At 36.4% G+C, this 17,003-nt stretch overlaps 12 protein-coding genes across 12 annotated transcripts; 9 read left to right on the top strand and 3 right to left on the bottom strand.

The window, feature by feature from the left end:
- Positions 1-9: 9 nt before the first annotated feature.
- C9374_010906 (uncharacterized protein) lies at positions 10-663 on the bottom strand (the record flags this gene model as incomplete). The annotated part of the gene is made up of 1 exon (XM_044686502.1): positions 10-663. The coding sequence occupies one exon, from the start codon at positions 661-663 to the stop codon at positions 10-12; it is 654 nt and encodes a 217-aa protein (XP_044543510.1).
- A 469-nt stretch (positions 664-1,132) lies between these two features.
- Positions 1,133-2,743, top strand: C9374_010905 (uncharacterized protein; the record flags this gene model as incomplete). Its single annotated transcript, XM_044686501.1, has 1 exon — positions 1,133-2,743. The coding sequence occupies one exon, from the start codon at positions 1,133-1,135 to the stop codon at positions 2,741-2,743; it is 1,611 nt and encodes a 536-aa protein (XP_044543509.1).
- A 75-nt stretch (positions 2,744-2,818) lies between these two features.
- C9374_010904 (uncharacterized protein) lies at positions 2,819-4,744 on the top strand (the record flags this gene model as incomplete). Its single annotated transcript, XM_044686500.1, has 1 exon — positions 2,819-4,744. One exon carries the CDS (start codon positions 2,819-2,821, stop codon positions 4,742-4,744), a length of 1,926 nt encoding a protein of 641 aa, XP_044543508.1.
- Positions 4,745-4,824: 80 nt separating this feature from the next.
- Positions 4,825-5,960, top strand: C9374_010903 (uncharacterized protein; the record flags this gene model as incomplete). Its single annotated transcript, XM_044686499.1, has 2 exons — positions 4,825-5,625; positions 5,691-5,960. The coding sequence occupies 2 exons, from the start codon at positions 4,825-4,827 to the stop codon at positions 5,958-5,960; spliced, it is 1,071 nt and encodes a 356-aa protein (XP_044543507.1).
- A 96-nt stretch (positions 5,961-6,056) lies between these two features.
- On the top strand, positions 6,057-7,604 carry C9374_010902 (uncharacterized protein; the record flags this gene model as incomplete). The annotated part of the gene is made up of 1 exon (XM_044686498.1): positions 6,057-7,604. One exon carries the CDS (start codon positions 6,057-6,059, stop codon positions 7,602-7,604), a length of 1,548 nt encoding a protein of 515 aa, XP_044543506.1.
- A 57-nt stretch (positions 7,605-7,661) lies between these two features.
- On the bottom strand, positions 7,662-8,316 carry C9374_010901 (uncharacterized protein; the record flags this gene model as incomplete). Its single annotated transcript, XM_044686497.1, has 2 exons — positions 7,662-8,042; positions 8,314-8,316. The coding sequence occupies 2 exons, from the start codon at positions 8,314-8,316 to the stop codon at positions 7,662-7,664; spliced, it is 384 nt and encodes a 127-aa protein (XP_044543505.1).
- Positions 8,317-8,909: 593 nt separating this feature from the next.
- Positions 8,910-9,886, top strand: C9374_010900 (uncharacterized protein; the record flags this gene model as incomplete). Its single annotated transcript, XM_044686496.1, has 2 exons — positions 8,910-9,773; positions 9,845-9,886. The coding sequence occupies 2 exons, from the start codon at positions 8,910-8,912 to the stop codon at positions 9,884-9,886; spliced, it is 906 nt and encodes a 301-aa protein (XP_044543504.1).
- A 71-nt stretch (positions 9,887-9,957) lies between these two features.
- C9374_010899 (uncharacterized protein) lies at positions 9,958-10,656 on the top strand (the record flags this gene model as incomplete). Its single annotated transcript, XM_044686495.1, has 1 exon — positions 9,958-10,656. One exon carries the CDS (start codon positions 9,958-9,960, stop codon positions 10,654-10,656), a length of 699 nt encoding a protein of 232 aa, XP_044543503.1.
- A 54-nt stretch (positions 10,657-10,710) lies between these two features.
- On the bottom strand, positions 10,711-12,771 carry C9374_010898 (uncharacterized protein; the record flags this gene model as incomplete). Its single annotated transcript, XM_044686492.1, has 2 exons — positions 10,711-11,678; positions 11,745-12,771. 2 exons carry the CDS (start codon positions 12,769-12,771, stop codon positions 10,711-10,713), a joined length of 1,995 nt encoding a protein of 664 aa, XP_044543502.1.
- Positions 12,772-12,915: 144 nt separating this feature from the next.
- C9374_010897 (uncharacterized protein) lies at positions 12,916-13,899 on the top strand (the record flags this gene model as incomplete). The annotated part of the gene is made up of 1 exon (XM_044686491.1): positions 12,916-13,899. One exon carries the CDS (start codon positions 12,916-12,918, stop codon positions 13,897-13,899), a length of 984 nt encoding a protein of 327 aa, XP_044543501.1.
- A 133-nt stretch (positions 13,900-14,032) lies between these two features.
- Positions 14,033-15,429, top strand: C9374_010896 (uncharacterized protein; the record flags this gene model as incomplete). The annotated part of the gene is made up of 3 exons (XM_044686490.1): positions 14,033-14,095; positions 14,235-14,621; positions 14,806-15,429. 3 exons carry the CDS (start codon positions 14,033-14,035, stop codon positions 15,427-15,429), a joined length of 1,074 nt encoding a protein of 357 aa, XP_044543500.1.
- A 100-nt stretch (positions 15,430-15,529) lies between these two features.
- C9374_010895 (uncharacterized protein) lies at positions 15,530-17,002 on the top strand (the record flags this gene model as incomplete). The annotated part of the gene is made up of 1 exon (XM_044686489.1): positions 15,530-17,002. One exon carries the CDS (start codon positions 15,530-15,532, stop codon positions 17,000-17,002), a length of 1,473 nt encoding a protein of 490 aa, XP_044543499.1.
- Between the last annotated feature and the right edge of the window lies 1 nt (position 17,003).

Genomic DNA, 17,003 nt, shown 5'->3' with positions numbered 1-17,003 from the left:
ATAAATTGATTAAAAATCAAGTTCAAAATGGGTGCATCCTTCTTTTTCACAAACCACTGTGAATCCCTTCTTTTTGTAAAGCTCCACAGCTTCAATCCAAGGAGTATCAGTCTCGACCACAATTTTGCGATTCAATTTCATGGGTTGTAATTTCTCAATTTTTTCATACACCTCATGAAACACATTTGAACCATGATCAACTCCGCCGCTACTACTTGTGTGAATATTATTACGATCCATCATTGCAACGATTTGCTTTGCAACGTCCATTAAATGTGAAACAATTTGTGAAGCATATCCTCTTCGTCTGAATTCTTTCAAAACAGAAACTCTTTCAATTCTAAAACAACACTCATCCTTTCCAAAATATTTAAAATCGAGTGAAAGACCACCAGTAGCAATCATTAATTGATTGTTGTTACAGTGGTTTGTACAAGAATAATTTTCATCGTTCAATGAGTCTTCGTGATCATTGACACTTTGGACATTGCCAACACAAAAATAAACAAATGCTTCATGTAATTGATTCAAATCAGGATTAAAAGATTCATCAAAATTTTCCTCTCCGAAACGTTCTTTTAATCCTTTGACAATTATTTCCTTTGCTAGATGGTGAGCATTTGGAGTCAGTGCTTCAATCGTTAGGGCATGACGACAAGACATTTTTTTAAGTACAACGCAAAAGATTTTCACAAGAAGAAATTATTAGCTTCCACAGATACCCGAAAATAGTCACATGAAAACCAAGTAAGTGATACTACCTTTCAGTACGAAGATGGAACATCAATACCACATCATAATTGTGATTCACATATACTTGATCTGTCGTTACTTTGTGCCAGGAAAGGAGTTCGTTTCAAACAGCGTACCGGTTCATGTTCCACTCATTCATGAACACCACTTGCTCAGTTTCAGCGATTGATAACATCAAACTTCATACCCATCGATATTGTGGTTTGTAATGGAATAGCAAATCTTTTACTCGAGCGAGGGAATAAAGTTTACAAATGTTGCTCAAAATGTCCTAAAATGGGTTTGCCAACTGCTTCATCCGAATTCAGCAAAAAAAATAGCAACATTCCTCCCCAACCCTTCAACGTGAGTCTTCTCCCGATGGAACCGTAGTTCAAGAATGTCCTTCACACATGATATACTATCATCAATTCCCAGTTATAATGCAGCTCTGAACCTCAACACCAATACAAGCGTTCCAAATAACTCCAGTTTGTACATTGGAGATTGTTTAAAACTAGACCCCGACGGTCGGCCCTATATTCCGTGGATGTATGATGTAATGGGAGAATGTGTACACAGTGGCTTAGAACAAGCCTCTTTCTATGTTGGTTTATTAAGTTTAGTTTTATATTTATTTGGTGGTATTCCACAAGTGATTACAACGTTTAGGAAAGGGCATGCAGACGGCCTTTCTGTAGTAACTCTTGCTCAATGGATGATTGCAGACGGAAGTAATCTAATAGGGGCTGCATTAACAGGCCAGTTATTTACCCAGATTTTATTGGCTGCTTATTTTGTTCTGATGGACTTTATTTTCATTGGGCAGTACTTATTCTATAATTCACGAAAGCTGTGGCGAAAGCATGTTCAAAAGAAAAAGGATTTAAAATCAGGGTTGTCAAATGTTGTAAACCCCAAACAAGCTCATGACGAACACCCAGAAATAATAACCATTACCGATTTTCATGCAGAAACGCTTCATGATGAACATCCAATGGAAATAAGGGATGATACCAAAAGAAAAGAGGTGCTAGAAGGTGTACATATCTCGGGAGATGTTAGCGCACGGGTTGGTGTTGGTGTAAATGTTGGTGCAGCAATGATGCCTGCTCATTTGCATTACCAAGGTGAAGAAGAAACATCCTCTGACACAAGCTCTCCCATGGGAGAAAATATTCACATTGAATTTGACGTACCACACCAACCAACAATCATATCTATACAAGACCCTGTGATTACCGCTTCTAGTTTACCTGAAAATTCACATTTACCATTCTCTCAAATTTCTGCTCAATCCACCACGACCTCAGAAGCCTTTTCCAATAACCCTTCTAACCCAAAACCCCCTAACACAAAACTATATTCCTTTTCAACATTCTTCATCGTTTTCTCAATTTTAATAATACTATCATGTTCCATTTACAAGATATTAACTCCGTTGAAACATGATTCACAGGAAGTGGCTTCAACTATTAAAACAGGAAGAAAACTTCTTTCAAGTAGATTGGTCTACGGAACAGCTCAAGATTCAACAGCACAAAAAGATCACAACGCACGGGAGTTTCCTCCTGTAAAGCCTTATGCCATTGTTGGATACGTTATTGGTTGTGTATCTACAGTTTGTTATATGGGCTCCAGAATTGCACAAATTGTTAACAATTTTCGAAGAGGTTCAACTGAAGGTATGAACCCTGTGTTATTTATTTGCTCTGTTGTCGGCAATTTATTATATGCGTTGAGTATTTTCCTTTTCAGTATTGATTCATCATACTTAAGCTCCAAGATACCATGGTTAGCAAGCAGTTTAGGCAATCAGTTTCTTGATTATACGATTTTGAGTCAATATGTGTTTTATACGTTCATCAAGAAGAAAAAACAAAACGTAACAAGCAAGGAAAAAGAGATTGAGCTACTCACCAGAGCAAGCAAAGCTTTAGCCAAGATTTATACACCAATTAATCAAGTGGATCGTGACCATGCAAAAGACATAAACCCACTTGGTAAATGACTCAATAAACTTGCTCTTCGACATCCTGTTCTTTCCCGAGCTCCCAGGTTTTGAAGACATGTGAAACCATAAAAAATGTCCTCATCACAACAACATGTTTCCGCCAAGTCTTTCAGTCACTTTGAAAAGAATCTCAAAGTGCTGGAAGAAAGTTTGAACAAGAGTGAGCAAATTAAAGATCAAATTGTAAATATATTGGATCGGTTTGAATCCCGATTTTCGAAACTAGAGCAGGAAATGACAACCATGAACGAACGAATTGATGTATTGAAAGTTGCTCATGATAATATTGATAAAACCATTAAAACGGTTGATTCTGCTCTAGAGAAATATAACCGACCACAAATATTTGAGAAGAGGCTGGAAAAAGGAGTCATGAATGATTTGGAAGGCTTTCTCTCGGCAATGAAACAAAACGATGATACCATTAATTTCTTTTCTAAACACAGTAATTACAAAGGTGCTGATAAGTTGGAAGACAAGTGTCGATCGTTGAGACAAAAGGCTATCCAAATACTGGAGCAAGAATTTCAGCTGATTTTGCAAAACGTTGGAGCAAAGTCTGTCGTGATGGATCCATTCCGATATCGGAAAGAAGATTTAGAGAGAGATGATTTCGATCTAACCAACGATTTAATTCCTCCGGATAAGGTTGAACAACTCGCATTGATTTCTCAACGATTGGAAAGCAAGATTGACATTAGAAAAACGTACATTCAATTGAGATCCAAGTTGATCAACTCTGCTCTAAATGTATTAATTCCCGAGAAGAAAGACAAAACAGCCATTCAAGTAGCAAGTAATTTGAATGCTATCAAGCAATTGAAAAAGAAGGATGATGAGATGATCCTAAGTCAGAAATACTACAAGAAAGGATCACACCCATTCATCTTTTATATGAATTTTTACTTGAAGTTGTTAGAATCGGAAAGGAAGATTTGCATGAAGGTTGTTGGTGTGGATTTTCAGAAAAATCAAATTTATGGAGATGTCATTTCGCCTAGTTTAAAAATCTTCAAAGACCAAGCTGAAGATTTAGCTGAGAAGAACAGAACTAGTGAAAAGGTGTTTGTGCTGTTAGATATTTTAGAAAACTTTGAAAGCAAATTACTCAAAAACTTTGAGGAAGTATTGTCACATACTCAACATTTGGAAGCATTCCGTAGTTTGAGCGAAACCTTTAAGAATAATATTAACGAGCTATTATCTGAGTTCCATAAAAATATTCACACAAACCAAATCAAGGGGTCCACAGATGGTGTGGTACATCAAGCAACGAGTAATGCATTTTCTTTTATGAGAAGGCTTCTCGAATATCCATCCATTGAGAACATACTTAAAGAAAAGAGATTTGACAAAGAACGAACATTTTCATACACAGAAGTCAAAACATATTTTGGAAAATATTTACTTCAATTATTGGATGCTGTAGAGCATAACATTGAGGAAAAAAAGAAACAATACGGAGCCAAGCAGAAGAGTTTGGCTGCTCTTTTTGTATTGAACAACCATTACTATATTTTCAAAAATTTGCAAGATCCAAACATTAAGAAACATGTTCCAGAATCCAAACAGAGAGAATATAAGAAATTGAAAGATGATGATATTAATACGTACATTGTTGCAACATGGGACGACACACTCTCAGTCTTTAAAGATCAAGAAAAACTAAAACCAGATAAGAACGGCAAATATCCAAAGAAAGAAATTAAGAAACGCTTCTCCAAGTTTAATGAACAACTCAAAGAAATTCATACCACTCAAAGAACGTATTGTATTCGAGATATTGAGCTAAAGGAACAACTTCGAGAAAGGACGAGAGAGGAAGTGCTTCCACCCTATAATCAATTTGTAGAACAATTTCGTAATGTAGACTTTACAAGCAACAAGAGCAAATACATTTCTTATACAGAAGCCACCATTTGCCAAATGATTGACCAATTCTTTGATGAAGAGAGAAACATGGATGATGATGATGAAATGTCTTCAACCTTTGAATAAACGAACTCGTCGAGCCAATTTACTTTTTAATATTATTTATTAATTCAATATGCAATTTATTTAAAATCTCAATCAAAAAAATGTCCAACCACACACAGCGAGTCGTTCGAGTGGCAGAGCCAAATACTCAATCAGCCTCCGATTTATTCATTGATCCCGAGTATCCAATACCATCATTTTCAAATAATAATAATATTCCTCAAGCATTGATCAAAGTGTATTACACTGCTCTCAACCGAGCTGATATTATGCAACGAAATGGCAAGTATCCTCCACCTCCAGGAAGTAGTCCCATATTGGGATTGGAAGTTTCAGGTTATATTGAAAAATTTAGCACCAATAGCCATGAGGAAAATGGTTTTAAAGTGGGAGATCGAGTGATGGCTCTTGTTGAAGGAGGAGGCTATTCTGAATTTTGCATTGCTCCAATCACACAATTATTCCATTGCCCAAAAGAATTAAGTTTGAAAGAGGCTTCTGCCATTCCTGAAGCATTTCTTACTGCATTTCAGTGCTTTTTTAAAATTGGAAAATTATTTCAAAGAAAAGGTGATTTAAATGTTCTTATTCATGCAGGTGCTAGTGGAGTTGGCCTAGCGTTGATTCAGCTCTGTAAACTCAGTGGATTGTGCTCGAATATTTGTGTTACTTGTGGAAGTAATGACAAAGGGGAGTATTGTAAAACATTTGGGGCCACTCACTATGTGAACTATAAAGAACATGCGAAATGGAGTGAAAGATTGTCGGAATTGTTGACAGAAAAGACAGAAGTAGTTCCTCTCATAGACTATATATTAGATCCCATTGGAGGAAATCATTATTTGGAACAAGACGTGCAAGTTGCAAGATTAGACGCTGTAATTATTGGCATTGCCTCCATGGTACGTTAATAATTTCTGTAAATGCAATCATCAAAATTGGTGTTCATGATATTCATTGGTACTAGGGAGGAGCATCTGCAACTATTGATCTTTCTCAAATGCTAAGAAAAAGACTTAGTATTCAATACAGCACCCTCAGAAACAGATCTCCACAATACAAGGCTGAATTATTCACAGAATTTCAGGATTACATTAAGGACGCTTTTGTCACTAAAAAACTCATTCCCAATATTGATCGTGTTTTCAAAATGGAAGATGTGTCCAAAGCACACGAGTACATGGAACAAAACAAAAACAATGGTAAAATTATTCTTGAAATTAGACATGAAGAGTAGGAATGAAGAGCAGAACGATCCTTCGGTGTTACGTATTTTCAAAGTAAAAACCAAAGTTGAATTCAATTTGGGAACAAACAGTTGCAACAAAAAAAAATGTCCAACAAGAAAGAAGGAGAGTTTCCTTCACTACCACAACAAGAGAGATCCTACAAACAGATTGGAGATGCTATTGGACACATCCCTGTAAAATTTGCAAAGAAAAAGGGAGGAGGAACATCGGGTCATCAATTCTACAGCCACAAGCCCTCGAATCAAAGCTCTCAACATTCGCAACCACAATTACATAGGAATGATCTTTCCGATAAAGCGTATGAAAATTTAAGTCGTATCAACAAAGCCTTTGAATTTGGAAATTTGTTGAAGAACAACAAAGTTCTCACCAACTGCACTTGTTGTGGAAAAATCATCACGGCTGAAGAAGGCTTTGGTCCATGCTCTTTTTGTCAAACGAATATAACACCAGAAGCTGTAACACAATATTATAATTCAGCTGATGATTTTAATATTTCTAAAAACAAGAAGGGAAACGAAGATTATTTAAAAGCATTGGAATTGCGAAATCGATTGTTACGATGGGATGAAAATTATTCACAAACAACAGCCGTCATTGATGAGCAAGCTGCCGAGTATGGTAACTCTTCTACATCAAAAGATATTTGGCTTTCTGATTCAGAAAAGAAACAACGTGAGAAAATTGAAGAAAGAATTAAAGAGTTGAAGGAACAATTGAAAAACAGAAGCGGCCCTCTGAAGTACACTTTTGATTTTGCTGGAAAAAGAATTCTGTTGGATGAATCTCATCAAATCGAAACACAAAAGGAAATTGACAGATTAATGGAAAGTCTCAAGGTGGCAACACCAAAGAATAATACTTCTCAAATGGAAAATGTTATCACGAGAGAAGGATCATCTGTTGGAACCCAAAGATCTGCATTATTAGATGTCACCAAGCTCAAATATATTGAATCAAAGGAAAAAAAGAACAAGCTAACCGTGATCCCGGTTGTTGAAGGCAAATCTGGTGGAGTTGTACAAAATCAATATTATATTGAAGATGATGAGCCAGCATGTGACATGTCTTCTTCTGATAGCACCACATGTCAAGGAGGAACATCAGATACGGTGGATGGGCTTGAACCTATCATTCAATATTGTGAACCAATAAGCACACATGAGGATGATCAAGGTTTTTGCCTCTCCATGCATCAACCTTGGTGTTCACTTCTTGTTTATGGCATTAAAAGACACGAAGGGAGATCATGGAATACAGCTCATCGAGGACGGTTGTGGATTGCAAGTACAGCTGAACAACCAACTGATGAAAGCATTCAAGAACTTGAGACGTACTACAAGACCAATTTTAATAGAATGCAAGGTTATCCCAAACACTATCCGACAAGTGTCATTGTAGGTTGTGTGGACGTAATTGATTGTGTGTCGAGTGAGGAATACCGAGAACGGTTCCCGAGTGAGGAACAAGAATCTGACTCTGATTACGTATTTATTTGTGCCAACCCTCGTAGACTCTTTCTTCCTTATCCCATTTCAGGAAAGCCCAAGATTTACAAGTTGACCAAGGAACAACTAGAAGCTTGTCAACTTGGTCTTAAACCTTTACCCTCATCGTCCTCACATAAATAGTGTAATTCTTTCTATCATAAACAACTCTTTTTGATAAGTAATTTAGAGGTAGTTTTATTAAACAATAATACGCTCAATGGCATCCTTCAAACTGTTGACTTGCTTCTTCAAAGCAGCATTGTTATCATTATTTATCACTGTTGCACTAATAACTTCTCGAGAGATTCCACAAGCACGTCCTAAAGCAGTCTTACTTTTCACAAAACAATATGGAATATTCTTATCTTCGCACAACACTGGGAGATGCATCAAAATTTCAATTGGCTCAGCATCGGCAGCCAAGATGACAAAAGAAGCGATACCTCTGTTCACAGCCTTGGTAACTTCATTGGCACCTCTCTTGACTTGGTTGTAATTGTGAGCACTCTGTATTAAATCAAGAATAGAAACAGTGAGATCATCATCAGCAAGTGGGTATGCTTTTGGGTTTACTTCTGCCTGTTGATGGTAAAGTTGTTGTTTGTATCATGTACAAATCAAGGGTTGAAGTAAATTCGAAAAGTAAACATTTCCGTTCATCATCATGATTATTGTTGTTATATAGTTTGTTGTTATTATGGTATCAAGTCACGAGTTTCAAAGCAACGGAATCATCCGAGGGTTCCATTTAAATGAATGTTCAACATTGGCGACAAGCCGTATACGGCCCCGTTTGTGTTCAATATCCAATGATGATGACAAACTCTTCAAGCAAATGTTAATAACGTACCATCGTTGAGTTATGATAATATTTTTTTGTATTCAAAAAATTGTTGAATTTTGAGCTCCAGCATAGCGTTTGAAGAGGAAGACGCAGACTCGGACACTGATGGGACCATGATTTGAAAATAACCATTGTTAACAAGTACAGGCTTCGTTCTGTTGAATTTAGATAATAAATTGGAAGGAGTCATGAATATTTCCATCAAGGATATCGGTTGTGGAGACAGGTCGAAGGCGTTACTTAAGGAAAAGACACACCTATTTTTCAATGAATTGTTGGAGTGGAACTGTACCTATATCAATGCATGGAATATAACGTTTTAAAGTTATTGAGATCTTGGAGATGCTAAAGCACTTGTCTCCATTTAATTTGACACAATGCAAGAAAAAAACATTTGACGTTGAGTTCAACGTGCTTGATTTTCAAACTGGAATGAAGAAATTTTATAGTGTCATTGCATAACAAGCTTGGTATCTTTAACTCACGTTAAAGTTAAAAGAGGAAATGTTCTTGGAAATCATTGGTTATCGATAGATAACATTTGCTGTCAGTAAGGATCGACATAAAGCTCGCCCATGCGCCTAATTTGGAAGCAACAAAAAATGAAAAAAAATGACCAGAAGAACACCACTTTGGTAGGAAGAGAAACGCCCAGCTACAAACAAGCCTTGCAATCAGCAGGCAATTCCTCGAGTAGTAGCGGATCAAGCAATTCTACCACTGGCAACACCTCTGGTTCTTCTACAACATTTCATTCTTCCGGTGTCAATAGACCAAACTCACAACAAACAACACAGAGTAACCAACAACAACATCATCATCATAACAGAAATATTCATCATAAATCTAAACCAACAACCGTTTCGAGCTCAACTGCTGTTGGTTCTAATCAAACCGATGTATCAACCACAACCAATACTCAATCAGCACCATTATTAACATTGGATAATACGGATGTTGGTAATCATGTGGTTTTAAGATTACTTCCAGCCCAAAATATTTTGGAAGGAGAGGTATTTGCTTTTGATCCTGAGTTAGGTTTCCTTGCCCTATTCATCAACGAGGGAAAACATGCTTCATCAACACGAAAGAACTTTAGAATTATTAGAGTGGGCTCTATTGCTGAAGTTGTATCAAATACAAAGGCTGCTCATGTTAATCAATCAGGATCATCATCGGAAAAGTTTTTGGATACAGTCCCCTTTGCGGACACATCAATTCCATTGCCAGAAGTCGATAGTGAGGAAATCATGAGACGTGAGGAAATCGCCATCCACGACAGAAGAGAAAGATTAGGATCTAATGTATCATCAGAAGCTCAAGCTATATTCGACAATTTGTCAAAGACTTTACCATGTAAATGGAGAGGAAAGGACATTCTAGTCATGGATAGTGTTATTGTTCCACCTTACGGACTTGATAACGTTTCTGGTCCAGCTGCAGAACGAAAACGTGTACAAAATTTCGTAAGTATTTATCTGAACGGATCATCTAATTTCCTTGCTATTAATTATATTATAATTTTTCACACCAAAAGTTGCAAAAAGCATTGGAGAAGATTAAGTCAAATAAATATTAAATTATAAATGAAGATGCGTTAAAGTGCCAGCAAATTGAAATGACAACGCAAGAAAGAGAAAACAATAAAAAATGAAAAATTCGTCGCAAAACAAAACCACTTCGCAACCAAAGAGTAGTTCTACTTCGGCAGAGGAAAGTTCAGTGAGTCCCAACTTTATTAAAGGTGAAGACAATACAAAAGAATTATATGCCAAGTGCTGTTTATTTTGGAAAAAGTTCGGAACTGAATTCTCGCAGTGGTGGACAAAACATCTTTCCGAAAGTAATAGAAAAGAAATATTGCTGGAAGTTTCACCTTCAATGAAAGAAGAACCTCCTCTTGATAAACATGATTATGAATTTACGGACCATTTAGTTCCCGAATTATTTTGGAAGGAATTATCATGCAATGAAAATGCTTTAATTTCTCTGTGCTCCATTTACTGCGTCATGCCATTGGAAAAGATTGAAGACATTGAATATAAAAGAATGTATGCCGCAAAAGACGTTGCATTCAAGAACGTTCAATTACCATATGGTAAACTGACTGCATATCACGATGGAAAATTTTTCACTTTAAAGAAAGATGCATCATTCTTGGATGCCCAACGATTTATGGCAATAGTTACGTTGTGTGATGCAAATACTTTTTTCCTTGTGCATCAGAGATTATCCCTATTATATCTAACAATTGGACTAATAATGGACGAATTTTTTGAGAAGAAAGATGCCAGTGGACAATTAAAAGCTGAATTTGAAAAGGAGCTATCACAACAGTCAAAAAAGTAGAATTGTCATCTCTAATGAAAATTGAACAGTATTAACGCAATGAGTAATTTAATCCTAGAGCAGCTTGTGAGTAAAACAGTTGCTTCGTTCGTCGTAATGCAGTGGCAATAATAGTTCTTTTCCAATGAGCAGGTTATCGTTATTTACCATTATGGCTTTTGATTCTGGGTTCTTAGTCTCAACAAATACTGCTAGACCTGTCATGAGACGATGTATTTGATGGGATATAAGGCAAAAATGCTCAATATTCTGAGGGTCATCTGCCTGATAAATATGCTCATTGTTGAATTCACAGACAAATGAATAGTTCACATCTTTTTCAATTTGATATAATGCAGAGTTGGAGGCTGATGTATCATGTCTAATTTGTTCCACAGCTGAATCGTTTTCAATGATGGTTCTAAACTGTTCAGGAATATTATTGAGTTCGTTACTGTCGTTTGTTGGCTCTAATTGGGTTAGCTTTCTGAAATGAGGTGCTCTCAATGGATATTCAGTGACATCAATGTAAATCTCGACTTCGAAAAGGTACTTGTCAACTCTGATGGTAGAAATATATGTAAGTGAGGTGTAATCGCTGAACACCTGTTTGGCAGATTCAAGTTTTGGAGGTACAGATAAGCAAGATGGAAAATCGCTTCTTAGTTCAAGGTTATCAAAAGATTTGAGTTGATTCAGTAAGTATCTCTTTGCTTTTTGCTTGTACTTGAAAAAGTTCAAAATATAATGGAGAGAGTACTCCTTGTCCTCTTCTGGTTTGTTGCCTTTGGATTGATCGCTAGATGGAATTCTCATTGGAATAAATTCAAGTCCACAAATCTTTTGCAGCCATCGATAGGGTCTTCCTCTCTCGAAATTGCGGAAATCATAGTCAGACATTACACTAATATTTGGTGAATAAGCACCATCATCACCTGGTATCAATGTTGGAAGAACAGAAGTAGCGCTCTTTGCCTCATTGACAACTACTAAATTACTCTTATGAAGGTAGCCAAATTCAATTAGCAGTTTTTTGTTTGTGTCTAGAGTAACAGATGGTTGCAAGTTGTAAGAACCTATCTCGTCGTTTCTGCTTGCTGTTAACTTACCATAAATTTTAAGGTGTACTCTCAGTTGAATATAAAGTGGAAACAGGGCACACAATTCATTACTAGAATCCGCAGGTTTTAACTTTTTCTTTTTGGGCTCCCCATTCAACTCCTCTACAATAGAAGTGTCTGTTGATCTTGTAGAATGTTCCAGATCATCCCATTCTTGCTTTGCTCGCTCTGTGTCTCCAACTATGGAGAGTAATATCGTATTGTCACATGTTTGTTTGTATTCCATAAGCTTGTTGTAAAGAATGAAAAGAGGAGTTGGTAATTGTTTGAGTAAATCAGTTTCTTCAGTGGAAAACCAATCAGAATATTTGTGTTTAAGAGGATTGATCGCTGGTTCAAATTGGAGCATTGTCTTCTTGATAGTTGCGAGATTTTTTGGAATATTATTAATATATTTTTCAATATTATGTTGCTCCTGTTTGATCTTATCTTGTTCTAACTTCAATTGTTCAATATCTTTTTCTAGAGATTCGCGCTCTTCAAGCTCAAACTTTAACCGGTTCATCATCAATTGGTGCTGCTTGCTCATGATCTCTTCTTGATTGGCATTTCCTTTTCCTTTCAGTTGTTCTAACTCTGCCAACACTTGTGAATAACTCTTTGGCGCTTTTTTAACAAAGTATTCTTCGTTGGGAAGATCGATTTCCACATGTCTCGAATAATAGTTCTTGGAAATGGCTATATCCCGACGAAAGTATTTGGCCTCACATGAAATATTGTTATATTCCAGAAGAGGAAGCTCCATTTCTTTTTTCCTTTCAACTCTCAAATCATTCATTCTCTTTTGAAATAAATTAATTTGGATTTGGAGTGCTTGGAGCTCCAATAATTGAGCATAACCTTTCATAAATTCTTTCTCTCGATCCTTTTCATTTCCGATCAATTCCTCTACCTTCATCTTTAGAATATTTTCTTTCATCAATTTACATTTTGATTGAAATTGTTGAATCAAATTCTCTATCGGATTAGAAACGAATGATGATGTGGGTGGATTGGAAGAAGAACTTGGTTGCATTTTTTACAAGTTAATTTTTAAATCTCTTCTAATCATCATGATAAATTCAGTGTCATACATAGTACAGGTTGGTAATTTGAAGTAAATTATCCGTTTGTTCAAGGGGAGATGAATATGTTGGAATTTATCATACTAATTAAAAAAATGTTCAAGCCAGGCTTGCATCATCAATCCACGGGAGTTCGAGGAGGTCTTGCACACCATAACCAATCATCATCGGTGATGAACAGCACATCAAACAATAGACAAGATCTCGTTTTAACGTTCCTCACCAATAAGAGGCTTTGGAGGGTTACGGTTTATAGTTGTCTTGCAAGATTGTGCACGCATCCTTTGGCTGTTATTGCTGCAAATCAGCAAGTGTATGGCCACCACATCAATATTTGGAAAATAATTAAAACAGATGGAGTTTTAGCTTTTTTCAAAGGAATAGAATATCACTTGTACCTTGCATTGCCTCAATCATTGCTTGGATGGATTGTAATTAAAACTCTGTCGCCAATTCTAAAGAGATACAATGTGGGATCCTTTCTAATTTCAAAGATCATATTGAATACAGTTTTATATCCAATGTATTTGAAGCAATCAAGGGCAATGATTTTGGACTTTACAAGTCTTTCTAAAGAAGAAACATCATTGTCATCTGGTGTTACAAAATTAGAGGCGTTGCCTCCTGTTCAAGTCTATTCAAAAACCATGTGGCAAACAGTGAAAGACTGGTGGAATAATGGACCTTTGTTCAGTATGGTAAAATCATTTTATAATTCTTTAGATTTTACTGGAATTGGAACAAAATTAACTGAGATAGTGGTATTCCATGTTATTTACAAACAAGTTTATAAGACAATACCGAAATTGCAAATACCGTACAAGAATTACGAAGTTGTACAATTGTTAATTTCAAATATGGTTGCTTTGCTTTTCAGTCATCCAATTGAAACCATTTACAGAAGGATGCTCTCCAAATCCCATCCTGAACATACAAATATTATCAATATCGTTAAGGAGATTAGAAACGATGGCGTTTTATCATTATACAATGGCTACCTTTTCGCCACAGCCAAACTTGTATTATTTCCAATCATTTTCGAAACTATTAATTCAAGAAAGCCAAAGATGAGTCAATAAATTCATTTCAAAAATAATGCTTTCGTCAATGAACTTGTCGGTTCTTCGTGTTAAAAAAATAAGCCATCTCCTTCCATCATCAATATTCATCGCTTCATCTTCCCAACAATATTGCAGACACTTCCACAAAAGAATGACCTCCATCTCTAATAACAGCGTTTATATGGTCTATTCAAAAATACCAGAAAATTTGAATGTACGTTTTGTTGTTGAGCATTTGTGTCTCGGATTCGATCAAGTGCATTTTCAAAATGTAAAAAATCATTTTAATAATTCTAAATAATTATTTAAAATGTTTAAATTTAATCTTGATACATGAATAATGACACACATAGCCAACAACAAAGAAAATTGGTACTCACAGTGGATCCTTTCATTGTGATGAATCTCTTGCTATTGGTCTGTTAAGTTTATTACAAGAATACAAAGATGGTGTTGTGATTAGAACAAGAGATGAAAAAATTTTAGCTGAGTGTGATATTATTGTTGATGTTGGAGCAGTTTATGATCCTGCAAGACATAGATACGATCATCATCAAGCTAGTTTTAAGGATACTTTGAATTTGGATAAATTTACCAAAATTAGATTATCCAGTGCTGGTCTCATTTACAAACATTTCGGAAGACAAATTTTAGAAGAATTAATTGGAGATAGAGCAACCGAGGAACAAAAAGATGATATTTATTTGAGAGTTTATGGAAATTTTATTGAGCATATTGATGTAGGTAGAGGTTATTTGTGGTTTTTTTTAATTCTCGGAACGACATTGGAACGATGGGTGTTGTGAAATATGATGAATTTTTTTGTCTTTGGAACTTTTATGCAATTCAAAAAACAATTCTCATTGGAACATTCATCCATTCATTGAAATATCAAATAACATTCACTGAAATATCAAATGTTAGGCCAATGATAATGGTGTTGAAATTTCCGATGGTGAATTGAAATATAAAATTACAACAGCTCTTCCACATCGTGTGGGTCGACTCAATCCCAAATGGAATGCACCAAGTGATGAGAATATTGGTTTTAGAAAGGCAATTGAACTCACTCGTTCTGAATTCCTTGACAGTGTGGATATTTATGTGAATGAATGGCTTCCAGCATATACCATTGTTGAAAAGGCATTCTTAGCAAGAGAATCCATTGATCCCTCAGGTGAAATTATTGTTGTGGATCAATTCTGTCCATGGAAAGAACATCTTTTCGTTTTGGAAGAAAAATATAACGTGAAAGGTCTCATCAAATATGCTCTCTTTAAAGATGTTAAAGGAGATTGGAGAGTACAAGCAGTACCAGTTGAGGAACAATCATTTGCATCGAGAATTCCACTTCATAAAGATTGGAGAGGTATCAGAGATGAAGAATTGAGTGACAAGTCTGGAATTCCTGGATGTGTCTTTGTACATGCTTCTGGTTTCATTGGAGGAGCTAAATCTTATGAAAGTGCATTGAAGATGGCTCAACTCTCTCTGAGAGCATCCACTCATGTTGAAGAGCCAGAACAGAAAAAGAGCAAACAAGATTAAAGCACCGAAGCCTTCAAGCGAGTTGAATGTAACAACCCAAAAGAAAATATTACCCGCCCAAAACGTGCGTTAAAACCATTGTTTAAAAAAAATCAAAAAAATGTCTTCAACAGCTGCTGTGCCTCCTCCTCCTACCTCGCATGCTCGTTACACTCCGTCCTCCTCTGCACCATCATCCAATCAAGCCGATCACCACGACGAACATCATCAATCTGAAGATCCCAACACACAATTAGTATCGCGGAGTGATGTCGCTTTCATTGTCTTGCAATATTTGCGAGAAGAGAATTTTACAGAGAGTTATGAGGCTTTCAAGAGAGAATCCAAAGAAATATTGGCTGACTTTGATACGAATTCTCAGTTGAAAGGTTTGAGCAAAATCCTCACTGAATATATACAGCTCTCTAATTTACAACAACAAAATGCATACAAACAAGCTCTCGTTCAATCCATTTGTAAAGATGTAAAGAAACAACAGACTGTGAGTCACTTGCTGGAAGCCATGACCAGTTTATTAGAAAGTGTTTCCAACGAACAATTTAATGTATATCATGAGTATCCATCACAACAAACCACAAGTCATCATCATCACTATTATACGTGTCTACCCAATCAAAGTGATGATATCACTTCCACCACTACTACTACTACTACTCAATTTACACAAGTCTCTTCTGCCAACAACAACAACACCACCACATCTTCATCCTCAGGCATGACACTTTCTTGTACAACACCTTCCATTTCTCCCTCTGCAGCAAGTACATCTACCGTGATTCCCACTCATGCCATTAGTGGTGCTTTATCACCTCATTCACATTCTTCTCATTCTTCGTCGACGAATCATTCAGTAGCTTCAGGTGTGTCAGCAGCTTCTGTTGCATCTCAAGTGACTGTCACAAGTCAAAAGCAGAGCAAACAAAAGAAGACTTCATCGACAACAACGAATGGAACAAAGACAAAGAAACAGTCAAAAACGAGTAAGGCTGTAGAAAAAAAGAAGGCATCTTCTTCCACAACATGTCATCCACCTACTTTTCCACCTCCTCTTTATCCACCTCCTCCAATCAATGCATGTTTCCCATTTCCAATGTATCCACCAACTGTAGTTCCTTTTAGCACCACAGTTCCAATTACACTTCCAGATCCTATTGAAACTCCACCTTCGACAACTTCTTCGACACCTGCCTCCACGAATTACTCATCTTCAGATCAAAAAGAGAACAATGGAAACATGGAGATTACTCCTTCGTCATCTTCTCCCAAGACACCTCGTCACAAAGGCCAATCAACAGCTTCACCAACGACCATGCAGAAAATATTTGGCAGCATTCCAAATAGCACGTCGACAGCTGAACCAAATTTCTCAGCTGATGATTTTTTCAATTCACCATCCTTCTTTTTCCAATCTCCACTTCATGCCAAAAATTTAACAACTGGCAAACGCAAACGAGAAAGATTTGAAATCGAAGACAATACTGGCCTGTGTGTAACACTATTTGAAGACAACACAAAGGCAGACAAAGATCATTCAGATGTTGATGCATTCTTGTCCACTCTCAAATACGACTAAT

The sequence above is a fragment of the Naegleria lovaniensis genome (assembly GCF_003324165.1).
Source record: "Naegleria lovaniensis strain ATCC 30569 chromosome Unknown tig046, whole genome shotgun sequence".
Classification (NCBI taxonomy): Eukaryota; Heterolobosea; class Eutetramitea; order Acrasida; family Naegleriidae; genus Naegleria; species Naegleria lovaniensis.
Note: the sequence above shows the minus strand (reverse complement) of the source record. Positions and strands in the feature narration are given on the sequence as shown.